This window comes from Leptodactylus fuscus, chromosome 11, assembly GCF_031893055.1.
Source record: "Leptodactylus fuscus isolate aLepFus1 chromosome 11, aLepFus1.hap2, whole genome shotgun sequence".
Taxonomy (NCBI): Eukaryota; Metazoa; Chordata; class Amphibia; order Anura; family Leptodactylidae; genus Leptodactylus; species Leptodactylus fuscus.
Window position 1 is genome coordinate 46010017 of NC_134275.1, and position 25084 is coordinate 46035100.

Below are 25084 nucleotides of genomic sequence, written 5' to 3' on the forward strand. Positions count from 1 at the left end.
ACTTATGAAAGCATTATGGGACATGTACTAACCATAGATACTGCCTGCAGATAGGGATTTTTACACTAAAGATGGGGACAAATAACTTGATTGGCACTAGGAAAGTAGCATTATTAGAATCGTACATGACAGTAGGAAGTGCTGGAGCGTCTCTTTAAAGTTTGCCTACTCCTTGTGTACCTTAAAAGGGGGTTCCCTGTCCTCAAAATAGTGGGGAACAAGCACAGTGGAGTCTAGAATGGAGTGAATTAAATCAGATATGTTGTGGATCCAGTAGGTGGCACTGCCTTGGCTCTGGGGGTGTTAACTGTCCTGCTCCACCTGTCAGCCCATTACAGCTTACACACCCAAACCCTCTGCATCTTGAGGTTGAGGTAAAGGCTAACTATACCTCTCCCATACAGCAGGTGCTGTCTCATACAAACACATGAGGTAGCGCCACCTACTGGATCTACCAACAAAGAACAGCCCCAAGAGATGCTCGGTCTTCAGTGCCTTTGACCAGCTGACCTGTTGGGGGTTTCAGGTTTCTGACCCCACTGATCACATGTTGATGACCTATCTAAGGAAAGATTATCAATATGTAAGCCCCAGAAATCCCTTTCCATTAATACCATACACAGCTGTAGGGTCATGTGCCTTCAACCCAAAGTATCATATTATTAGAAGTGCCCACTTCCGTAGATAACCCAGTTTAAAAGGAAACCCCAGTTTTATCTTGACCATAGTGAATTTTCCATAAACCTTCCAGATCTCTTCTCATTCAAGGAACAAAGTTGGTAAAAACAGATACTGTTATGTCTAGAGCAGGGGTATACGCCGCCCCCTTCATGGAGAACTCCTTTATACCACAGCACTCCGCTTGTCGCTCCTGTCACCCATTCAGTTCCAAAAGCCATCATGTTATATAATTATTAGTGGACTTTAATTTGGCAATCGCTAAGAAAAATACTGTGTAAAATGATAAAGTCTTTCTGGCTGCACAGATGACGCTACTCCAGATTCAGGTCCTTTGAGACGAGATCTTCCTCCACGTTCTCCAGCGCCCAATGGTGCTCTGTGATCTCCATGGCTTCCCACTCAGCCTACACAAAATGGAGAATATTAATATATATTGTCTATTTTATAGACATTATTTCTGGTTCCTCTGACTAGTGCCCATGCAAGACTTGGACAGTCCAAAATGGCCAATAGTGGTTGGATTGTTGTGCAGATTTCTGGGTGCACTTACTTTGAAGGCTTTATTGGTGTCCGGGGGTACGGACATAGCAGCTCCGGTCATCTGGTCCTGCATGATACGGCTCTGGTCAGCAGCTGGAAGGAAGACAAGCCCAAGATGTTAAATTTCACCTAACAAGGATGGAGAGAAGCCTGTACATTGTAGCTTCACAACCACTGGGGTCACAAGTTGCAAACATTAAAGTAAAGCATTCCTAAAATAATAATCTTATAGGAGGGAGTTGCTATTTAAGCAATTCTCCAGAGGGAGCAGTAGACATTTACAGGGGAAATACATGACATCTGGGAGCTCAGACCATGAAGATTTAGCTATACGAAGGGAGAGAGAGCGCACCATGTACCAATTGAATCCTAAGAGATATACATGGGTTATATCTGGTATTGCAGTTCAGCTACATGGACGTGAATGAGGCTGAGCTGCAATACCACATACAACCTGCAGACGGGAGTGGCACTTTTCCGGGGAAAAGAAAAGTTTAACATTGTTATAGGCAGACATAGCTCACCATTGTCCTGTCCCAGTATCAGCGTGTACATGCTTCTCAGGCCAAACACGTTGAGGAAATACCAGGAGGCAGAGCTGACCCTACAAAAAACCCACAGGTCAAACTGATGTTGAGAAAGCAGCAGGTACATAAAGCAAAAGAAATACTTACCAAGAGGCGTCAAGAGACACAAGCTCAATGCCCCTCTGTAACATGGGCTTGAACCGCAGAGTCAGGGGGAAAGGAACCTTTGCTGAAAAGACAACATTCAAGAAGTGTCATGTCTGTCCTATATATCATATAAGGAAGCCCTTTAATGAGAGACCCAACAACTAATCTTTAGTGTAGATTAAGAAGGTGAAAACAGTTTTTTAATATCTTACTCCAAAGCAGAGATATAACCATTTAAAGTTCCAGGCCTCAAGCCGGAGACTGCGCTACAGAGATTCTAATGCCAAATTATTTTAATAAATATCCACATCCATATGTACAGTGATGTGGATGATTTGTCTGAATGACAACACGTTCTGTAACAAAATCTTTCAGTAGTGCAGCCTCAGGCTTTGAGCTTGTAAGTTCACATGATCATATCTCAGTGTAAGAGTAAGACATTAGAAAACGGTTTTAAAATTTATAATCTGCATTTAAGAAGCAGAGGTTTTGGCAAGTCTTACTTGTAAGGAAGCCAGAGAACGCCCAGTTGATCCATCCTCCTATGAGGATCATGGGGAGAACATTAGTGAGGTTGCCCTTCATCATCTCAGTCATCATGGAGGGATCTGGAGATTGGTGAAAGGATAAAATGGATGAGGTGCTGTAGTTTAGGTGCTGTGTATTCTAGTCAGGACGCAGGGGGTGTTTGGTACCTACCTGTCAAGGGGTTCTTCTGGATGACTTTCCTCTTGGTTTTCTTGAAGAAGCCAGTCTCGGCATCATTGAAGTAGAACTTCCTCATCAGGAACGACTGGATAAAGTGGAGAAGATGATCACTGAGAAGACTGGTCACATACATACCCAGGGTCAGATCCAGCACAAGGATGGTCAAACCACTCCTCCAGCACAGGGGCCAATGTGCAGATCAAGAGTCTAGGAAAGTTGGGTGACAACCCCTATTGTGGTTGTAAAGATGGTCATATTGGTTGCCATCCAGCTTTCCCAGGGTCAGATCAGGGCCGGATGATGACAGTGGTACTGACCTGCTTTGGGATGTATTTCCCATTCTCTCTGAGGATTCGGCTTCGGATCAAAACCTGACTGAATATGGAAGGAGGACAAAGTGTTAGTAAAAGCTGGCAAACTGTGAGCGGGGACCCAGGGGCCACAGAACGAGATGCTAGGATAGGGGAGAGGTCCCTGCAGATCACCGGAATACTAAGCATCTAATCACATGACAAGTGTAGTGCCCCAGGTATAGGGGAGGGAGTCGCAGATCAGGGGCCACAAGTATGAGGGGCAGGGACAGCTCAGGGGCCACTTTAAGGTCAGGAGGAGGAGCCACATATGTTACAGTAACAGGGAGATCTGGGGCCACATAGGGTTCTATAAGAGGACAGGCAGCTCTATGTAATAGGAGCCAGAGCTTAGGGGCCACACCTGTCACTCAGGGGCTCCAGCTCGGTCTTCTTCTCCCCCTGTAGTAGCCGGGTGACATGGTGCCTGAGAAGACCGCTGAAGAAAGTGATAAACACGATGGGTAAAACCACCCAGAGCCGGATACTGGAGTCCAGCAGAAGCTCCGGACTTGCCATCTTGTGTGAGAGGTCAGAGCGGAAGGACGCAAAAAACTTCCGGTCCGTTACTTCCGCCAGGAACAATCATGGCGGCGCCGCTGCCTAATACGTCATTACTAGTCATGTGACTGGGTGAGGGGTCTGTGACGTCAGAGTCTGCGCGGTGCTAGCTGCCCCGGGACTGCTCCGGACATGGAGGAGAAGGTCCTGAGGTACGAGACGTTCCTGACGGACACCCTGCAGACGGACCTCAGGTACGTGCCACGTGACGCCAGGGCCGGTCATGTGACCTGTGCAGACATGTGACCTGTAACTTCAGGGGAATGTTATATAAAGGCCACACCCCCAAGAACAGGCTGAGAGTTCCCCATGTGTCTAGGAGAATGCCATATTGTGCGTGTATACAGTGTCAGCCATAGAGTGTCTATATATAGTATTACAGTGTCAGACATAGAGTGCCCTATATACAGTATCTCTATATACAGTGTCAGACATAGAGCAACCTGTATACAGTATCACAGTGTCCCCGTATACAGTGTTAGCCATAGAGTGCCTATATGCAGTATCACAGTGCGCCTATATACAGTGCTAGCTATAGAGTGCCTATATACAGTATCACAGTGTCCCTATATACAGTGCTAGCTATAGAGTGCCTATATACAGTATCACAGTGTCCCTATATACAGTGTCAGTCATAGGGTGTTCTATATACAGTAACAGTCATAGAGTACCTCCATATACAGTGTCAGTCATAGAGTGCCTATATATTGTATTACAGTGTCAGACATAGAGTGCCCTATATACAGTATCTCTATATACAGTGTCACAGTGTCCCCATATACAGTGTTAGACATAGAGTGCCTATATACAGTATCACAGTGCTAGCTATAGAGTGCCTATATACAGTATCACAGTGTCCCTATATACAGTATCAGTCATAGAGTACCTCCATATACAGTGTCAGTCAGTGATCCCTCTATAATCAGTGCCAGTCAGTGATCCCTCTATGATTAGTGCAAGTAGTTTCTCTATGATTAGTGCCAGTCATTGATCCCTCCATGTACAGTGTTAGTGATCCCTGTATATACAGTACCAGTCAGTGATCCCTCTATGTACAGTGCCAGACAGTGATCCCTGTGCAATGAAGTGATCCCTCTATGTACAGTGCTGGACAGTGATCCCTTTATGTACAGTGCCAGTTAGTGATCACTCTATGCATAGTGCCAGTCAGTGATCCCTGTGCAATGAAGTGATCCCTCTATGTACAGTGCCGGACAGTGATCCCTTTATGTACAGTGCCAGTTAGTGATTCTTCTATGATCAGTACCAGTCAGTGGTCCCTCTATGATCAGTGCCAGTCAGTGGTCCCTCTATGTACAGTGCTGTTCAGTAATCCCTCTATGATCAATGCCGGTCAGTGATCCCGCTATGTACAGTGCCAGTCAGTGATCCCTCTATGTACAGTGTCAGTCAGTTATCCCTTTATGATCAGTGCCAGTCAGTGATTCTTCTATGATCAGTACCAGTCAGTGGTCCCTCTATGATCAGTGCCAGTCAGTGGTCCCTCTATGATCAGTGTCAGTCAGTGGTCCCTCTATGATCAGTGCCAGTCAGTGGTCCCTCTATGATCAGTATCGGTTGATAGACAAATCTTTTATATTTTTCTGTTACAGGAGAGTGCTGGAGAATCGTGACAGTGTGTATGAGAAGATCAGTCAGTACCTGCAGCTAAAGAACGTCATTGAGAAGCTACAGGTATGGGTTTGTTTAATGGTCTGGGTCCCCTACAGGGAACAATCACTGTATATATTAATCAACTAGTGGATACAGCAGTCGTAGTGTAGGGGTGCGCAGCTGTTGTGCGCCCCCTTCTGGCAGGAACTATAAACTGATTGTTATCTTCTTGCAGGAGTTGGAGACGGGGCCCCTCCAGACACAGGTCGACTTGGGATGCAATTTCTATGTGAATGCCGAGGTGTGAGTGCCCAGTACTACTCTACTCAATCTCCTGTCCTCCCAACCCCCACTGTGCACATAACATAACCTCTAATTTGTCCACCCATTGCACAGAGAGTTTTGTGGGCTTGTTGCCACTATCACCAGCCTGAAATGGCTGGTAACAGAGAGTAATTAACATAGTTATAAACAGGAACTCAATAGCGCCACCATCATCAGGCCTACATTGTCGGGATATTACATGTACATGTCACTATTACTCCTTAACTCCATATTCATACTCTGCTGATTTCTTCCTCCTTAGCCCTGACGCCTCCAAGATATTTGTGGCTTTAGGATTTGGATTTTTTGCTGAGCTGACTCTGGATGAAGCTCTCAGGTTTATTGAGAAGAAGAACAAAATGCTGACAGAGTAAGAAGGTTTATGTGAATTATGGTCTAGATTGGTCTAATCTAAATTTAGGATAGCCTTGTCTTGTCTAATCTAGATGTGTCTAGGCTAGTCTTGAGTTATCTAAATTTATCTATTATTACTCTAGAATAATTCAGGTGTTATATTGTGTCTAATCTAGATTTGTCTAAACACAAAACCAGCTAGTCTTGACAGACTAGTCTTGTGTTTAGGCTAATTTATTTTGTCATATCTAATCTAGATTAATCATGACTCCTATTGTGTGATCTAGATTTGTCTAGATTACCTTTTGCCTAATCTGGGTTTGTGGAGTTTCATCTAATCTAAGAATTGTCTAGACTTCCCATGTATTACAAAGACTTGTCTAGATTACTCTTGTCTAATCTAGGTTTGTGGAGTCTTGACTAATCTAGAGTTGTCTAGGCTTGACAGATATCATGTAGCATGTCTAGATCCTCTAAAATAAATATATCTAATCTTTTGTGATTTGTCTGGACTACTCTTCTCTAGATGTATCTAGTATTGTTTAGTCTTGTGCATTTGTCAATATTGCTGTTGTCTAGATGTGTCTTGTCCAGTCTAGGTTTGTCAGGTCTCATATGATGCAGACTTGTCTAGAATACTATTGTATAATCTAGATGTATCTCAGCTTTTTATATCTTACCTACCTTTTTCTAGGCTTATAAACAAACTCTCATATTATTTAGACTCATTTAGACTACTTTGTCTAATCTCTGAAATTTCCCCAAGGTGGGACTATTAAAGGATTATCTTATCTTATCTTATATACAGTCCCAGACAAAAGTTCTGTCACTTCTCCATGTTGTGGAATCAAAAGCTTATAAACTGACTTTAAATTCATCTATTGGTTTAAGAAATGACTCCTATGAAAGCTGAAACCCTCCCAAATGTGTTTTTTATTAAGAAAATAAATTGGCTTCACTGGTGAAATATTGATCATTTAATGAACACAGAAAGGTCAGATTTTGGCAAGACAAAAGTTTTGTCGCCTTGTCATATAATGCCTCCAATCCTAGTTTACAGCCTCACCAGTGCTCACTAATTGATCGGTTAATTAGTGGGTGTGTATAAGAAGAACTCCAGCACCCCAAACCTTCACTTCAACTGCACCTTCACCTCTGACAGCATGCCAAAACTCAACCCTGCGACCAAAGCCTTGATTTTATCAAGAGGCTGCAGACCAGATCCAGTGCAGAGGTGGCTGGCACCTTTAATGTGTCTCAGCGTCAAGTACAAAGAATTAAAAAAAAAAGGGGGGGGGCCACACGGTGGCTCAGTGGTCAGCACTGCAGCCTTGCAGCGCTGGAGCCCTGGTGTTCAAATCCCACCAAGGGCAAAAAACCATCTGCAAGCAGTTTGTATGTTCTGCCAGTGTTTGCATGGATTTCCATCCCATATTCCAAAAAAGACATACTGATAGGGAAAAATGTACATTGTGAGCTCTATGTGGGGCTCACAATCTACAAACAAAGAAAAAAAAAAAAAGAATTAAAAAAAAAAAAAAAAAAAGGATTTGTACAGACAGGAGATGTTTTTGACAAGCCCAGGTCCAGCAGACCCCACAAGACAACTGCTCAGGAGGAACGTTTGTTGGTTAGAAAATCAAAAGCCAGCCCCTCTTCCACCGCAGCAGAGCTCCAACAGGCCTGGTCACCTCAAGTCCCTGTGTCAACTAGAACAGTTTGTAGGTTTCTGCCTCGAAATGTCCTCCATGGTCGAATCAGTGCCCAGAAGCCAGCACTAAACAGAAGGCAATTAAAGGCCCACAGCCTGCTAAACGGATGGACAATGGAAAAGTGGCAGAAGGTGGATTTCTCAGATGAATCTTCAGTTGAATTACACCACAGCAGCCACAAATATTGCAGGAGACTTACTGGAGCCCATTTGGATCCAAGATACACCAAGATATATTGGTGGTGTAAAGATCATGGTCTGGGGTTACATTCAGTATGGCGGTATGCAAAACATTTGCAAGGTGGAAGGCAATAGCAATAGCCTTAAATATCAATAAGTATCAGCTTCCTCTTACATTCCCAATCATAAAATGGGTCAAATTTTGCCGCAGGCTGGTGCCCCATCTCATACATCCATCTCTACATGAAGATGAAGATGCTCCAGGACTGGATAGCCCAGTCACCAGACATGAACATCATTGAGCATGTTTGGGGTAGGATGAAAGAGGAAGCTTTTTGATGAACTCTGGGAGGCTGTAAGACGGCGTTATTCGATATTCCTGATGACTTCATCAATAAATTGTAGGAGTCATTGTTGAAACACATGGATGCCGTCCTTCAAGCTTATGGAAGTCACACAAAATATTAAATATGGCTCTAACAGCACCACAACCTGATTCACCAATGTTAGGAAACATATCTTTGTATTTGAACTGAATTATTGGTTTGATTTCCACATTACTTTATGTGGGTGACAAAACTTTTGTCTTGCCAAAATTTGACCTCTCTGTGTTCATTAAATGATCAATATTTCAGCGGTGAAGCCAATTTATTTTCTTAACAAAAAAAAAAACATTTGGGAGGGTTTCAGCTTTCATAGGAGTCATTTCTAAAACCAATGGGTGAATTTAAAGTCAGGTTATAAGCTTTTGATTCAACAACATGTGTAAGCGACAGAACTTTTGTCAGGGACTGTAGTCTAGTTCTAGCTAATCTAGATTTACCAAGTCTCCATAGATTTATCTGTCTATATAACGCTATACAAGACTCAACAAATCTAGATATGTCTAGACTGGACATATGGATGCTGATATACTGAAGTTATATGTCTTGTGTTTTACACATTGTTTTCTTTTTATAGTATAAGTGAAAGTCTGACCAAAGATGCTGCGAACATAAAGGCCCATATCAGACTGGTTCTAGAGGTGAGACCCACGGAAGGGTTATTTGTGGACTGTATATGGTAATACATTTGACACTATAGATTGTGCCATATATGGACTATGGCATAGTCTATAGTGCTACAAGCAGTAGGTGACTCATACACCTACCTATATCCACCCTGTGCCAAGCATATCATATAAGCATCACCTAGTGGCTGATAAGGATGTATGCTGTGTGATAATAGGGGGTGATCCCATCTGGCTGGGCTGTTCCTAACTATAAGCCCTATTGGGGAAGGGGGGGGGGTCATACTGTCATTAAATTGATGGGTTTTTGCTTTTTTTTTTCAGGGTTTACGTGAATTGCAGGATCTGCCTAATGATCCAGTAGATCAGTAATAGTAGCTGTTGGACTCTTCCAGACCCCCAAAATTAATGGGACAATGAAGTGATCAAGGAGTCATAGGAGAATGAGCACATACATGTGTGATACAGAACATGTACAGGTCAGGTGCTTGTGCCCGCGTCCAGTTCAGACTGCGGCCGTAACGGATTATTTTGAAAATATTGTGAAATAAACTTTGTGTTCTGTGCAGACGATTATTACTTATTACAATTGTTACATATGGGACATCCTAGCGGTTAGGGGTTAATTCACTCCACTCACTCAATCTTGCAATCAGACTGCAAATTGAGTGTAAATCACACCCCAACACAGTCCGCGCACCCTAGATACATGCAGCCAGCACCATCTGATTTGGGGGATTAGTGGGAACCCCACTCAAATATGCACACAAAGGCTTTAATACCTACAGTGGGGCAAAAAAGTATTTAGTCAGTCACCAATAGTGCAAGTTCCACCACTTAAAAAGATGAGAGGCGTCTGTAATTTACATCATAGGTAGACCTCAACTATGAGAGACAAAATGAGAAAACAAATCCAGAAAATCACATTGTCTGATTTTGTAAGAATTTATTTGCAAATTATGGTGAAAAATAAGTATTTGGTCAGTAACAAAATTTCATCTCAATACTTTGTTATATATCCTTTGTTGGCAATGACAGAGGTCAAACGTTTTCTGTAAGTCTTCACAAGGTTGGCACACACTGTTGTTGGTATGTTGGCCCATTCCTCCATGCAGATCTCCTCTAGAGCAGTGATGTTTTGGGGCTGTCGTTTGGTAACACAGACTTTCAACTCCCTCCAAAGGTTTTCTATAGGGTTGAGATCTGGAGACTGGCTAGGCCACTCCAGGACCTTGAAATGCTTCTTACAAAGCCACTCCTTCGTTGGCCTGGCGGTGTGCTTTGGATCATTGTCATGTTGAAAGACCCAGCCACGTTTCATCTTCAATGCCCTTGCTGATGGAAGGAGGTTTGCACTCAAAATCTCACGATACATGGCCCCATTCATTCTTTCATGTACCCGGATCAGTCGTCCTGGCCCCTTTGCAGGGAAACAGCCCCAAAGCATGATGTTTCCACCCCCATGCTTTACAGTAGGTATGGTGTTTGATGGATGCAACTCGTATTCTTTTTCCTCCAAACACGAAGTTATGTTTCTACCAAACAGTTCCAGTTTGGTTTCATCAGACCATAGGACATTCTCCCAATACTCTTTTGGATCATCCAGATGCTCTCTAGCAAACTTCAGACGGGCCCGGACATGTACTGGCTTAAGCAGTGGGACACGTCTGGCACTGCAGGATCTGAGTCCCTGGCGGCGTAGTGTGTTACTGATGGTAGGCTTTGTTACATTGGTACCAGCTCTCTGCAGTTCATTCACTAGGTCCCCCCGCGTGGTTCTGGGATTTTTGCTCACCGTTCTTGTGATCATTTTGACCCCACGGGGTGAGATTTTGCGTGGTGCCCCAGATCGAGGGAGATTATCAGTGGTCTTGTATGTCTTCCATTTTCTAATTATTGCTCCCACAGTTGATTTCTTCAATCCAAGCTGGTTGCCTATTGCAGATTCAGTCTTCCCAGCCTGGTGCAGGGCTACAATTTTGTTTCTGGTGTCCTTTGACAGCTCTTTGGTCTTCACCATAGTGGAGTTTGGAGTCTGACTGTTTGAGGGTGTGCACAGGTGTCTTTTTATACTGATAACAAGTTTAAACAGGTGCCATTACTACAGGTAATGAGTGGAGGAAAGAGGAGACTCTTAAAGAAGAAGTTACAGGTCTGTGAGAGCCAGAAATCTTGATTGTTTGTAGGTGACCAAATACTTATTTTCCACCATAATTTGCAAATAAATTCTTACAAAAACAGACAATGTGATTTCCTGGATTTGTTTTCTCATTTTGTCTCTCATAGTTGAGGTCTACCTATGATGTAAATTACAGACGCCTCTCATCTTTTTAAGTGCTGGAACTTGCACTATTGGTGACTGACTAAATACTTTTTTGCCCCACTGTATATAAAATAAAAAAGGCAAAAAAATATGACGTAGAGAAGCAAAACTGTTGTATAATAAAAAGGAGAAGAAGAAAAAACAGAAAACATCATAACTTACAGTCCTTTTGATTCCGTGCAGCTTGGAAAAATATCAGATGGGATGGTCAGCACCTGATTCCAAAGGTGTGACAAAGTTTTCTTGGTATCCAGAGTTTTGCAGTGATGGACACTGGCTCATGTTCAGACAAACCTCCTCTATTCTGGAGTCCCATTTCGGTCAGATGCTTCTTTATGAGGAGGGGGTTTAAAGGGGCTCTATCATTGGGAAAAGTCATTTATAACTAAGCACATACTTGCATAACTTTTAGAAAGGCTATTCCACACATAACTTTTGTATGTAAATCCCCTCAGTAGTAATTGAATGAGACCGTTTTTATACATATGCTAATTAGCCTCCAGCGAGCACAGGAAGTTCTCAGCGAACACTTCTCTCTCTGCTGTGTGTGTGTGCAAGCAGGGAGATGAGTCATCAGCAGCAGCCTGTGCTGTATACATAGCAGACAGTGCTCGCTGAGACTTCCAGTGCTCGCTGGAGGCTAATTAGCATATGAATAAAAACGGTCTCATTCAAAAACTACTGAGGCAATTTACATACAGAAGGTATGTGTGGAATAGACTTTCTAAAGGCTATGCAAGTGTGTGCTTAGTTAAAAATGACTTTTCCCAATGATAGAGCCCCTTTAAATAAAATACAGCCTTAAAAAAAAGTGTGAAACAAAATCCTGCTTGTCTGAGCGCTAACTAGCCTAACTAACAAATACTAACTGTACATGGGACTTACTACCAGCCACACAAATCAACCAAAAAGAACACAATACTATCTCGGCAGACTCACAGTGCCAGGAGAGCCCTAGACACTTCCTCTCACTTCCAGGATTTGCCCTGAATTACAGGCTCTGCAGCCTTTTGTGGCCCAGTAATGAACCTGGGAACTACACCTGGGGCTGTGGCCTACTCAAGACCTACCCTGGACCACACATACGTCAGAAATCTGGGGCAGATATACTGGGACTGCAGCACTCTGCCTGTCACATTCTCACAGTATATACATTACATTACTTATTCTGTCCTGATCCTGAGTTATATCCCGTATTATACCCCAGAGCTGCACTCACTATTCTGCTGGTGCAGTCACTGTGTACATACATTACATTACTTATCCTGTACTGATCCTGAGTTACATCCTGTATAATACTCCAGAGCTGCACTCACTATTCTGCTGGTACAGTCACTGTGTACATACATTATATTACTTATCCTGTACTGATCCTGAGTTACATCCTATATTATACTCCAGAGCTGCACTCACTATTCTGCTGGTGCAATCACTGTGTACAGCTGAGCTCCTGTTCTGATGGAAATGTAATTTTTCTCCATCTATAAAGTTGGGTCTTTTCAATAAGCTCCATGCAGATACGGGTAAAGCAGAGGATGCTGGTAGATTTCCGTTTTATAGCCTGCAGAATGGTTAGTACATTGGAGTGCTGGTATAGAAGGGGCAGTTACATTTGGCACTTCACGCCATTATGTCATCCATTTTCAGAGCTGCTCTTTTGTCATTAGTCTGTTCCTGGATAAGCTGGGTGGTATTGAGTGTAGCTGCGGACGCCAAGCTATGCAGTGGTACGTATTTAATGCAAGACAAGACAGATTAGCCATTCTGTTCCCTCGGAGAGGTGGGTGACCACCATTACGGGAGGTCATACTGGTCTTCACCCAGCTTTCCCAGATATACCCATTGAACATGGCAGAAGAAGACGACTCCAGAATCTGCACCGACTGCCTAAAGGAGAAGGGTTAATCTCCGCTTGTCTTCCCATTGGCAGTGCTTTCTCTCTGTTGCCATGGCGACGAGGCCTTGTCGCTGCTTGGAATGGGGCGAATACATAAAGTCACCTCCACACAAACAAGGCTTATTCTAATGCTGAGTGTGCCCGCCACTGGGGCACAGAATATAGCGGGCACATGGGGGAGGGGGAGAGGGGATTTTATCCTCTTCATTGCCAGAGCAGAACTCCATGGTGAAGTTACCCACCGCCAGGGGCACAGAATATAGTGGGCAGCTGGGGTAGGGCAATGGTATCTTAACCCCTAACGTGCCGGATTAGCCTTGCTTGGTGAGGTGTACCCGCCACCAGTAATTACCTATGATGCTGAATATGGCGGGCGCCTGGAGGAGGGTGATGGTATTTTAACCCCTACCTTGATGGAGCAGACCTCTATCGAGAGGAGTGTCCGCTACCATGAAGCCCCATGTGGTGCTAAATATAGCGGGCTTCTGGGGGAGGCTAATGGGATTTTAACCTCTTCCATGCCAAAGCAGCCGTACCTGGTGAAGTGTGCCTGCTGCCTGTAAGTCTAGCAGTTGTCTATAGCAACCAATCAGGTCTCATGTCCTGGATTCTGGTTGCTATGGGCAATTGCCCCCCTTTTTCCCCGGTTCAGTAAATCTCGACCTATGAATATAAGCGTGAAAAAGGGGTTAAATCCTTGTAGCATATTAACCATTCATGTGGTGCCATGATGGCGGTTTGTACTTGTGCTTTTTTCTAACATGTTTTTTCCCCATTGATGTCAATGTGAACAAGTCTTGTTGTCTGGAATCTGATAGTCCAGCACAGGATGAAAAATAATCTGGGAGATGAGCAGAGAAGGAGACCGCACAATGTAATCCAGAAGATCTGATAATCCGAATCCTATCAGATCCAATAAATACCTAATCCATCAGAAAATGTTATTACTGACGTGTCACCCAACTTTCCTAGAGTCGGGAAAGGCAAATCTATCTAGTGAAGTAGTGATGCAGGAGAGAAGGATTTATCTGAATATGGCATGACTGGTGTGCAATTCTGTACTCTACCTCTGAGAGCTATGATGGTGACCACTTTGGTTTTCACCCAGCTTTCCTAAAGCCCTGAATAACAAACTTGCCTAATTTCAATACGAAGAACATACGTCACTTTGGTCTTCACGTCTTTTCCTGTATGGTAAATAACAATGGTTATATTGTTACTCATCCAGCTTTCTTGGAGCCCTGCATAGTAAATCTGCCTAGTGATACAGTCATACACGGGAGCGGTACACATCACTCCCAAATTAGACAGAATTGCAATTCACTATTTCTGCTTGAAGAGCTACAATGGCAATTATTTTAATTTCTACCCAGCCTTCCTAGAGCCCTGAGAAACAAAAATGCAATGATAAAGTAGAGGTCATATAGAGGGAGATGTCTATAGAGGATGGATGGGAGTGATAACAATGGTCATATATATGCTCACCCAACTTTCCTAGAGTGCTGAAAAGCAAATCTGCTTAGTTATATTGTCATACACAGGATCAGTATACATCGTTCCTGGTTGTATCACAATGGCACTAATATTGGTTTCCACCCAGCATTCCTAGAATCCTGAATAGCACATATGCCTAGTTATGTAGCGATACAATAGAAGGACATGGTCAGTGCTTAGCTATGGAGATATCTAGTCAGGACTGATTCTGTGAGAGTAATAACAGTGGTCATATTGGTTTCCACCCAGCTTTCCTAGATCCCTGAATAGCAAATATGCCTATTTATGCAGCGATACGATAGAAGGACATGATCAGTGCTTAGCTATAGAGATATCTATTCAGGACTGATTCTGCAGGAGTGATAACAATAGTCATATTAGTGGTCACCCAGCTTTCCTAGAGTCCTGAATAGTAAATCTGCCCAGTTATGCAACATTAAAAGAAATGCTTTATGGAGATCTGTTCATCAGTGATGCTCCTACAGCAACCATATTTGCTTTCCCAGCTTTCCCAGACCCCTGAATAGCATGCCCACCAAGTTATGCAGCAATACAGGACAAGGTGCAGAATTACCATATTACTAGTCATTTATTCTCTTCAGAACTCCAATGACTGCTATATTGGCGGTCACCCAGCTTTCCCAGAGTCCTGAATAGCAAATCTGCACTAAAGGAAATGCATCACTGCTTAACTTATTGAAGTCTGTTTATAGGTGTTGTCTGTGTGAGTGCCATAAAGGTGGCCTTATTATTTGTCACACAGCTTTCCCAGAACCCTGAATGACATCGACCTAGAGCAAGGTAAAGCATCACCACATTACCATGTAGACTTTCGTGACGGCCATATAGGTTGTCACTCAGCCTTCCCAGAAGCAGATAGGTCCTGTGTATGGGCCAGTGACTGACAGGGTATAGTGGGCGTGCTCTGTACAGCTGTGTGCCCACATCCATTTCTGAGCGCCCAGGACCCCGTCTGGCGTCTGCCCTCCCCTGTCGCCTCCCCTCTTCTCCTCCCCTTGCTGCTTCTCCTTCCCTCTGACGTAAAACAGGATTCTCTCCTGTGTCTGCTGGGTGTAGGGAAGAGGGGCAGACATTGGAAAAAAAAACAAGAAAAACAAGTAGGAGGCGGAGGAGAGTATATGAGAGAGATGGAGACGAGAGGGAGGGAGGCAGGAAAACAGAGCGCTGCCGTCTGAACCAGGCCAAAAATCTTCACCCTTCTCCTCCTCACTTCTCCTCAGATCCAGGACCATGTTCCAGGCTGATTCCTCCGCAGCCTCATGGTTGCTGCAGGGACAGATCGTCACTCAAAGACCCTTCAAGAGCAAAGTCGACCAGATCTGCGAGACTTTTCTGGACAGGAGAGGCGCCTGAGACTGCAGACAGGTAGGGGGGCCAAGGAAGCAAAAAAATGTGGGGGTGCTGCTGATCCTGGTGGGGGTGCTGGTGCAAGAAGGCTGTCGGCGATGGCTGTCAAAACATGTGCTGTCAATCTGTTGGCTGCTCTACCTGTGCCCTTGTTCCTCCTCCCACGCTGTGGCTGATCCGTGCCCGCTGCTCCTCAATGCCAGGCATTTGTACAGTGGCAAGAGCGACGGGGTAGAGTGACAGCATGGAGTTAGGAGAGACCGAAACACGCTCCGCCACCGCCGTCCACCCACATGTGTCCCTTCTCCGTCCTTCCACTGGTTGCTGCCCTCCTGTTAATGGTTAACTTTGGCACCCGTGCCTGTGTTTGTGTTGCATTCTTGCCCTGCCGCCTCACGTTGCTTCCCCTTCTCCTGGCAGAGATGGACCCTTCTGGGACACTCTGGCAGTTTCTTCTGCAGTTGTTGGAGGAGCAAAGTCACCGGCACCTCATCTCCTGGACGTCCAACGATGGAGAGTTCAAGCTGCTGGACGCGGAGGAGGTGGCGCGGCTGTGGGGCCTGCGCAAAAACAAGACCAATATGAACTACGATAAGCTGAGCCGGGCTCTGAGATATTACTACGACAAGGTGAGGGTGCCCCCAGCATGCCTAGAGTAACACTGCTAGTCACCCAGCTTTCCCAGAAACAGATATAACTCAATAATGTCATGAGTTATATCTGATTCTGAGAAAGCTGGGTGGATTCCGATATGGTTATATACCTTTTAGATGCCTTCTCCCGTTCTCTGCTTAGTTATGTCGTGATATATCATCCGCGTTCATATGACAGCATTGATGGTCCGGTTTGCCATTCAGGAGCCTGGGAAAAATGGGTCTTAGACCACCTTCAGATGATTGCAAGCTCTACACCTGCCTGCTACAAAATCATGCTTAGATCCATAGGGTTTGTTCAGTACCCAGCTTTCCAGAACTAGGGATAGCCAGGGGTCAGTTTTTGGCAACTGAGGGATTTTAGGGAGTTGTTCCTCAATGCAATATAAATCTGATAATCCAGCATTTTCTGAATTATTGGAATTATATAATCTTCCTTTTTGTGGTGTCAGCTGAGATATGGGGAGCTGTTAGAGCGGGGGAGCGGGTAGATCCCCTGATCCCATGTGACATGAAGGGGTGATCAAAAATGTACACGTTTCATTGCCATGACATCATGGAGTGGGTTGTCACCAACACATTAGATAAAGAATAGAGTCAATCAATGCTGGGCCCATTACTTCTAAGGACCCCACAAAAGCATTTGCAGTACCCGAATGTATGGGGAAATGGTGCTCGTAGCAGGAGTAGCAATGTAAATGACTGACCCTGTACCCCATAGTAATAAGAGGTCTGCCATCTGCATGGGACCCCTGTAACTCCACTATATTATAACAAATGATGGTGATGGTTCCCCTTTAAGCGACGAAAAAAAATAAATCTGGAAAAGTATTTATACTAAAACAAAACAGGATGTGTGAGTCACGGGTGGTCACCGGCTGGATTTCACCTCTTAAAGACACCGGGCCCCTTTAAACAAACCAGTCTGGGGGAATAAAACAGAGTCGTTGTCCATAGCAACCAATTTGAGTCTGTTTGCTATGGGATAACTCTGTAGCAACCAATCAGATCACATATTTCACTTTCTGACTGTAATCTGATTGGTTGCTAGGAGTTAAGTATAATTGGCCTGGTAGTGACAAAATGGAGGTGTTGTCTGCAGCAGCCAATCAGAAGGCAGTTACTATTTTTCAGGTTTGCAAATGTAAGCTGCGAGTTGATTGGTTGCTCAGGCCTCTCTCTTTTTTGTCTGCTCTACCTGTTATAAATGGTGACCATTGCAAGTCTCTCTCAGGCACCCTGTAGATGTGAGTGGTGGTCTCATGTCCCAGATGTCACAAGTGGCATCTTCTTACGTGGCTGTGACCTTTTTACTGCTGAGTTCACACTGAGTTTTTTGGACCAGATTTTGATGCGGATGCCGCCTTAGAATCCGCCTTCAAAAAACACCTCCCACTGCTAGCCGCGACTGGATGTCGATGCGGTGCACCGACATCCAGTCGTGGCATTCCGCTCCTGTTTAGGCCCAAATGAATGGGCCTAGTCGGGAGAGAGTCTCACGCCGCGGACGCCGCGGCTGATTCAGCCGCATAATCTGTGGCAAGATAGGGCAGCTCGCTTCTTTTTCCGCGAGCGGTAAAAAAAAGCTAGCGGGAAAAAAAAAGTGAATGGATCCCATTGAAGTCAATTGAAGGCGTTCTTTGGAGCCAAATTCTGAGGCGGATTCTACATCAAAATCTGGTCCAAAAAACTCTGCGTGAACTCAGCATTAGAAGGCTATTTGGACTAGTGTACCTCTTTAAAAAGATGATGCCATGTTATTAAAGGTGGATCTCTACCAAATCCATCCACAAACATGTCCGCTCCTGCTACAGTCCAACATTCTGTGCTTGGTGCTTAGGATCCTCACTATAGAGATCAATGGGTTCCCACAGATACACCAACAGACCATCAGTAGTTAGACTTCCCTAAGTTTTCCTGTATGCTGCAACATTTTTCAAAAATTTGTAAAAAAAAAAATTTCTATTTATTTTTGTCTTTCTAGAACATTATCAAGAAAGTCAGCGGGCAAAAGTTTGTCTATAAGTTTGTGTGTTACCCAGATCCAGGCAGCGGTGAGCCCTCCAAAGAAGACAACAAGTGTAGGGACTCTGTGAATGAACTGACCCAGACCCCCAAACCTGGGGATAACTCCCCTTTTGTCCCCAAGATGGTGCGGAGCAGCCCCAAGACTAGCCGCAATGAGTACATGCGCTCTGGCCTCTATTCCACATTCACCATCCAGTCGCTGCAGACTCCGCCCAGTGTGCAGCCCAAGGCTAATAAACCGGACGTCTTGCCTCCAGCTGAAGTTCCTCCCCTACCAGACGCCAAAGGTCAAAGTATCAGCATCCCATCATACGAGACCGTGGAGCAGGACGATGCAGATCTCTCCTTAGAAGTCAACATCCATAGCTCCAAGGAACTCCAGCTCCATGTAATGCCACCAGACACTGGACACATGGGTGGTGGATATTGGGGGGGTAACATAGCATAAGCAGAAATAGACTCCCCTCCTGTTTTTTTGTTTTTTTAATCTTACTCCTAGTATAAAAATTGGGCCTGGTATATGCTTGTGTCACTCTTTACAATCCTTATAGGGAACAAGGTCCAAGTGTGCCAATGTGCACTAAAAATGGGGACAACCCATTTCTTTTGTGTCCATATCTTGCAGCTCCATGGTCCCAAAGCTAAGTATAGCAACATGGGCCATTTTCCCCATTAACTAAGTATTAGAGGGAAATTTCTGAAACCTTGAAAGAACATGTTCAGTTGTATCTTGTGTCATCATACCATATGCTTTACCTTTTTTAATAGGTCACAGTTGATCCACCAACTCCTGATATTAAGGTGGAGGACCCTCTTGAGGACACCTCTGCAGATGTTGAGGACCTCTCGGAACCCCAAGTCTTTCTTGCTTCTCTACCAGATTTAAAGACCCCTACATCTGATCATCCACTTGCCCAGGAGATTTTGGTAGTCATCAACTCACCAGAAAAGGAGGAGGAGGTAAAGGGAAAGACAGATTCTCAGGAGGAGGAGAAGAAGGAGGAGGATACAACTCCTCCAGTGTCATCTTCTGAAGGAGCACAGCCCGTGAAAGGGAAAAAGCCAAAGGACTTAGAAATTCCATTTTCTTCTGTGATAGCACCGGAAAAGATGAACGCTGCTGTGAACTCATTGCTGGCTCCTGGGAGTGCATCTTCTGTCATCACTTCTCATTCCCTGGTAAGGAAGATGCTAATAAAAGATTAAGAAAGTGTAGTCAGTGGGGCCTGAGTGTTAGGACCCTGCAAAAATTCTTACATCCATACTCCAGAGCTGTGCTCACTATTCTGCTGGTTCAGCCACTGTGTACATACATTACATTACTTATCCTGTACTGATCCTGAGTTACATCCTATATTATACTCCAGAGCAGCACTCACTATTCTGCTGGTGCAGTCACTGTGTACATACATTACATTACTTATCCTGTACTGATCCTGAGTTATATCCTGTATTATACTCCAGAGCTGCGCTCACTATTCTGCTGGTACAGTCACTGTGTACATACATTACATTACTTATCCTGTACTGATCCTGAGTTACATCCTGTATTATACTCCAGAGCTTAACTCACTATTCTGCTGGTACAGTCACTGTGTACATACATTACATTACTTATCCTGTACTGATCCTGAGTTATATCCTGTATTACACTCCAGAGCTGCACTCACTATTCTGCTGGTGTAGTCACTGTGTACATACATTACTGATCCTGAGTTACATCCTGTATTATACTCCAGAGCTGCACTCACTATTCTGCTGGTTCAGTTACTTTGTATATACATTACATTACTTATCCTGTACTGATCCTGTCAGTGGCGTAACTAGGAATGGCAGGGCCCCATGGCGAACTTTTGACATGGCCCCCCCCCACCGACGCCGAAGATCTCGTCCGACCCCCTCTTCTGTATTTCTGCGCACTCTATTATGCCCATAGTGGCCCCTGCACACAGTATTATGTCCCTTAGTGGCCCCTGCACACAGTATTATGTCCCTTAGTGGCCCCTGCACACAGTATTATGTCCCTTAGTGGCCCCTGCACACAGTATTATGTCCCTTAGTGGCCCCTGCACACAGTGTTATGCCCCCTGTGGACACCCATAAACAATTAATATACTCTGGGGTCTTTTCAGACCCCAGAGTATAATAATTGGAGACCCAGGGGGAATAGAAACATAAAAAAACACTCTTATTTACCTGTCTCCGCTGAAGTCCTCTGCTGTCGTCCTTCTTCAATGACATCAGATGTCACATGACCCGGGGTGCAGGCCAGGTTCATGTGACGTCAGAGACGTCAGACAACTAGGCCTGAAGCCTTCCCGGATCATGGAGAGGTAAGTAACAGTGTTTTTTATGTTTCTTACCTCTCGCCGGCCTCCGATCATTATACTCGGGGGTCTGCAAAGACCCCCGAGTATAATGATAGTGTTTGTGGGGCCCGCGGTGTCACTTACCAATCCCAGCCCAGCCAGGATCGGTAAGTAAATAGGGCCCGTTACGGTAACGGCCTATTAAGAAAAAAGAAAAAAACGCAGCGGTAGCGGCTGTCGCCAGGCCGGCTAATGTCTCGGGCCCCGTGGCAGCTGCCTCCGCTGCTACAGCTGTAGTTATGCCACTGGATCCTGAGTTACATCCTGTATTATACTCCAGAGCTGCGCTCACTATTCTGCTGGTACAGTCACTGTATACATACATTACATTACTTATCATGTATTGATCCTAAGCTACATACTGTATTATACTTCAGAGCTGCACTCACTATTCTGCTGGTGCAGTCACTGTGTACATACATTACATTACTTATCCTGTACTGATCCTGAGTTACATCCTGTATTATACTCCAGAGCTGCGCTCACTATTATGCTGGTGAACAATGTGATCATATTGTGGCTACTGTATGGTAGACCTTTACCTGACTTCAATAGCCTGTATATAAAGTAACACCTTGTAGTTGTCCTGTTACCACTCTGTGTGGTGTAGAATATGACTGAGAACCATCCGCAGGCCTCGCCTGTCTGTTCTTCTAGATAAATATCTGATCCTTTGCAGAAATCCCATCTTGTCATGAATATTCATACACAGCGGCTGAGATCCCAGCCCAGCATGAATACAAAAATATTGGCTACATCTCATGTATCAATCTGAACACAAAATGGCACGTGTACCTCGCAGGATATGGTGGCCAGGGCAAGCATCATGGTTTACATGTGTATCAGCGACTAATTCCTAGTCATGTATATTTAATTAATCTATTGATCTTTTTTTCAGACACCTCTACTGCTCACCCCAAGCTCCCTTCCCCCTTCTATCCACTTCTGGAGCACACTCAGCCCCATAGCTCCTCGAAGTCCTGCAAAGTTGTCCTTCCAGGTAAGTTCTACCATTGTTCATGTGTCATAGATATCTACAATACTTTGCTTGCTTTTCTATGGGAACAGGTACATTATGTACAAGGTGGTATAAATCTAGGGGCAGGACGTAGTGGGCATGGTAGCAGAAGTACTGACCTGTAGTAGAACTGGAGCCACATAGTCAATTCTAGAAGAACACATAGTTTGAAAACTTAAGATACGAAGTGCCCAAGTGGAGACCTGGCACACACCCAGAGTGATGTTTCCTTATGGTCTTCCTTCCAGTGATCTACAAGGACCCTTGCCAGATTTATAAGTTTTGGCAACTAAGGAGCATATTGGACAATTGCTACGCACCTAGGTTTTGGATGTTAGCAAACATCTTGGGCCTTTCTTCTTAAGTAGGAAAAAGTTATATGGTGAAGACACAGTCCCATCATTCCTCACGGTGGAGCACAAATTTTGTAATGTCTTGTAAAGTTCTAATTGTAGCCTTCTTTTCCAGCTTAAGAGAGGGTGAATAAAAAACTCAACCTGCACTAAGCAATTCTAGCTACGAGATGGGAATCTGAGATTCCTAAATAGTTTGTTCCTCTTTCCCAAATAGCTAGATTTGAGTCACATGATGAGAAGATTTACTGTCCATGATCCATTCCCCATGAAACCCTCACATCATCCTAATCTTTCTTTTATTTCCAGTTCCCAACAAATGGAAGCAACCAGATCCATGTTCCGACCCTCAGCGTTGATGGACTATCCACCCCTGTTGTCCTTTCGCCTGGACCTCAGAAGCCATAAGGAACCCACACAGCTGTGATCTCCAAGTTCTCTATAAGTACACTCAAATCCTTGGGTGTCTCTTACCTGTTGACAGAGATGTATATTTTTTGTGTTGTGATATATACATGGACACAGCCTGTGTTTTGCTTTGGGCAGTTCAGTGGCTGTAATCAAGAAAACCTACCAGGGACATCCTGATGACATCCAGCCCGGCGTGCAACTCACCACTCAGAAGACATTCCTTCATCCATGGTGGTTGGTTACCAAGTAATGTGTGAGTTTCAACATTACTGGCCGCACTCGTTTTATGAAGACAAGCCTCCTTATGACCCCCAAGAGGGTTCCACCACCAAGTCCATGACTGTCATACATGGTGGAGAGCTGTAAAGAGCCTCATATGCTTGGCTGAATTTGAAATATGATAGAGAAGACTCTAAATATCCTCCTCTGATGACAATGGCCACTTGGCCATGGATATTTCCATGTCCTGTGGTTTTCATAATATCCACCAACTTCTAATTGCATCTACAAGTGTCACTAGACCTTCTCAACTGGGTACCATTCATATAGCTATGTTCTCGAAAATGGCCATCACTTTGGAGCCTCCAACACGGCTAAATTTTCGGACATATGATCTTCAGATCATGTGAAGAACTTTTTAAAAATCTGATTTAATTATTTTCATACTTAGGAGAAGAACCTAATTCTATATGGGGTTTGAGAAGGTCATCGTCACATAGACCAAACTTCTGAAAGAGGTAAGATGGAGAACTGTAATCGACTCAAGAACATCCTGCTGTTCATCATGACAATGGACGGTTCTTGAGGATAAAATGAGGTCATGCTGGATCAAAGATGGCTGACACTTGAGGAACAGACATTTGAGTAAATATGGTTTCCAGGTAGATAACAGAATGTCATTGTATTTATAAGAAGATGTGTCTACTTCTCCCAGATGCCTGGGAACCTTTTCGATAGCACTTAGCACAGACGGTCTGCTGGCGCTTTCTTGTGCATTATTGCTAAAGTTGCACAGACGCCGCAGATCGCTTTATTTCGGGAGTGTGAAAATCTTTCTTATATTTGTTACCGAGATTCTAGAACACAGAGTCTCTCACACCTTTATCAAGTTGTCTCCTCACCTCCTTCTCGAGCAGCAGAAAGTTCAGCCACTGATGAAGATAAGACTATATTTAGACTTTGTGTTGCTACCCTTTTTTCGGGTTACTTTTCTCGTTTCCTCCCTTATGTTATGTTTTTCCGGATCCTGCTTTTATGGTGTCCCTCCACCCTCTTTCAGGTTACGTGGATAACTGATGCATGTTCTGAATAAGAGTAGACTAGAACGGCGGTGGGCACCCAACCAATTGGAAAACCAAAAGAGTTCAAGAATCTGATCTTTATTTTTTTTCTGATCTAAGGAAGGGGGCTCTGATTGTCAGAGGTGAGATTCTTACTGCACCTCATTTTTGCCCCCTTCCCTGCCAATGACTAACTGAGGTCTGAGGTTGGTCAAGGCTGTTCTAGAACGTGGCTTTTAGATGTTCTTTAATTCTTGAAGCAAATGAAAATTGATTTCATTATTTCTTGTTGAGTAGAAAGCAGCAGCTTCACTACCCACCTCTCATGGAGGTGGGTATTATCTCTCGGATTTTGTATAATCCACCCACCCTTCCTAGAATATTATCTCACTCCTGTGGTATATTATTCCATTGGGACATCACTTCTCTTGTTCTGGATAATCTATACCTTCAATCCTTCAATTGTCCTCAGTCATCTCCATAAATTCTAATAGAATCTCATCCATTTCTTCATGTCCCATCATATTTAATATGGGTAGCTTTCTAGATTATTGATTAGGTTCTTTCAGTCATCATCCTCCTCCTCTCTAGATGATCTCATCCTTAAACCATGTATCTAGATTCCATCATCCATAACTCTTTATTCTCTGATATCATGATCTATGTAGTAAACATCCACATTTCTAGATTCAGCATTCATATCTCTAGAATGTCTACAGCTTGCTAGATTCTCTAAGTCCAGCATCCATATTTCTATACCTGTCTAGATTTGTCTAGATTATTTCATCCATATTTTAGATGGATCCATATCTTTAGATGGATCCAGATATGTAGATCCATGACTCATATATCTGTATGTTTCATCATAATCCATATCTCTAGACTGTTTCCGTTAATTTCCATATCTATAGTTTTATCATTCATATCTCTGAATCAGTCATTCACATATCTAGTTCCATGCTCCAAATATCTGCTTTCTCAATCATCAACTTTTGTAGATCTATAATTCATGTCTCTACATTGTCTCAGTGATTATTCCCATCTCTAGGTCCATCATCCATTTCTTTATTTTCCATGATGCATATCTCTGTATTTTCAGTCATCATCCAAATCTCTAGATGCACCATCCATATATTTTGAATGTTTTGGTCAACATGCATATCAATAATTTCATCATCCACATC

General features: G+C 43.9%; 3 protein-coding genes across 4 annotated transcripts; 2 read left to right on the top strand and 1 right to left on the bottom strand.

Annotated features, from left to right (window-relative positions):
- Nucleotides 1-903: 903 nt before the first annotated feature.
- On the bottom strand, nt 904-3507 carry LOC142185197 (ER membrane protein complex subunit 3-like). Its single transcript, XM_075260476.1, has 8 exons — nt 3318-3507; nt 2921-2978; nt 2595-2688; nt 2399-2503; nt 1896-1977; nt 1746-1825; nt 1232-1314; nt 904-1085 (listed from the first exon to the last, which is right to left on the bottom strand). The coding sequence occupies exons 1-8, from the start codon at nt 3470-3472 to the stop codon at nt 993-995; spliced, it is 750 nt and encodes a 249-aa protein (XP_075116577.1). The 5' UTR covers nt 3473-3507; the 3' UTR covers nt 904-992.
- A 70-nt stretch (nt 3508-3577) lies between these two features.
- UXT (ubiquitously expressed prefoldin like chaperone) lies at nt 3578-9267 on the top strand. The gene is made up of 6 exons (XM_075260477.1): nt 3578-3708; nt 5128-5209; nt 5364-5431; nt 5715-5822; nt 8658-8721; nt 9031-9267. The coding sequence occupies exons 1-6, from the start codon at nt 3647-3649 to the stop codon at nt 9076-9078; spliced, it is 432 nt and encodes a 143-aa protein (XP_075116578.1). The 5' UTR covers nt 3578-3646; the 3' UTR covers nt 9079-9267.
- A 6157-nt stretch (nt 9268-15424) lies between these two features.
- ELK1 (ETS transcription factor ELK1) lies at nt 15425-24855 on the top strand. Of its 2 annotated transcripts, none has more exons than XM_075259594.1 (6): nt 15425-15806; nt 16209-16417; nt 18426-18857; nt 19238-19648; nt 21737-21838; nt 22519-24855. In XM_075259594.1, exons 1-6 carry the CDS (start codon nt 15701-15703, stop codon nt 22615-22617), a joined length of 1359 nt encoding a protein of 452 aa, XP_075115695.1. In that variant the 5' UTR covers nt 15425-15700; the 3' UTR covers nt 22618-24855. The 2 variants fall into 2 exon arrangements, with proteins under 2 accessions (XP_075115695.1, XP_075115696.1); XM_075259595.1 differs by having other exon boundaries at nt 15681-15806; nt 16250-16417.
- Nucleotides 24856-25084: the final 229 nt, after the last annotated feature.

Excerpts from the sequence above, each read along its gene's own strand:
- LOC142185197 (XM_075260476.1), bottom strand. The coding sequence starts at position 3,472 with ATGGCAAGTCCGGAGCTTCTGCTGGACTCCAGTATCCGGCTCTGGGTG. Across the intron at positions 2,689-2,920 it reads GGAAATACATCCCAAAGCAG|TCGTTCCTGATGAGGAAGTT; the intron begins GTCAGTACCACT and ends CACTTTATCCAG. Across the intron at positions 2,504-2,594 it reads CCAGAAGAACCCCTTGACAG|ATCCCTCCATGATGACTGAG; the intron begins GTAGGTACCAAA and ends ACCAATCTCCAG.
- UXT (XM_075260477.1), top strand. The coding sequence starts at position 3,647 with ATGGAGGAGAAGGTCCTGAGGTACGAGACGTTCCTGACGGACACCCTG. Across the intron at positions 5,210-5,363 it reads ACGTCATTGAGAAGCTACAG|GAGTTGGAGACGGGGCCCCT; the intron begins GTATGGGTTTGT and ends ATCTTCTTGCAG. Across the intron at positions 8,722-9,030 it reads ATATCAGACTGGTTCTAGAG|GGTTTACGTGAATTGCAGGA; the intron begins GTGAGACCCACG and ends TTTTTTTTTCAG.
- ELK1 (XM_075259594.1), top strand. The coding sequence starts at position 15,701 with ATGGTTGCTGCAGGGACAGATCGTCACTCAAAGACCCTTCAAGAGCAA. Across the intron at positions 18,858-19,237 it reads CCAAGGAACTCCAGCTCCAT|GTCACAGTTGATCCACCAAC; the intron begins GTAATGCCACCA and ends CTTTTTTAATAG. Across the intron at positions 21,839-22,518 it reads CTGCAAAGTTGTCCTTCCAG|TTCCCAACAAATGGAAGCAA; the intron begins GTAAGTTCTACC and ends TTTTATTTCCAG.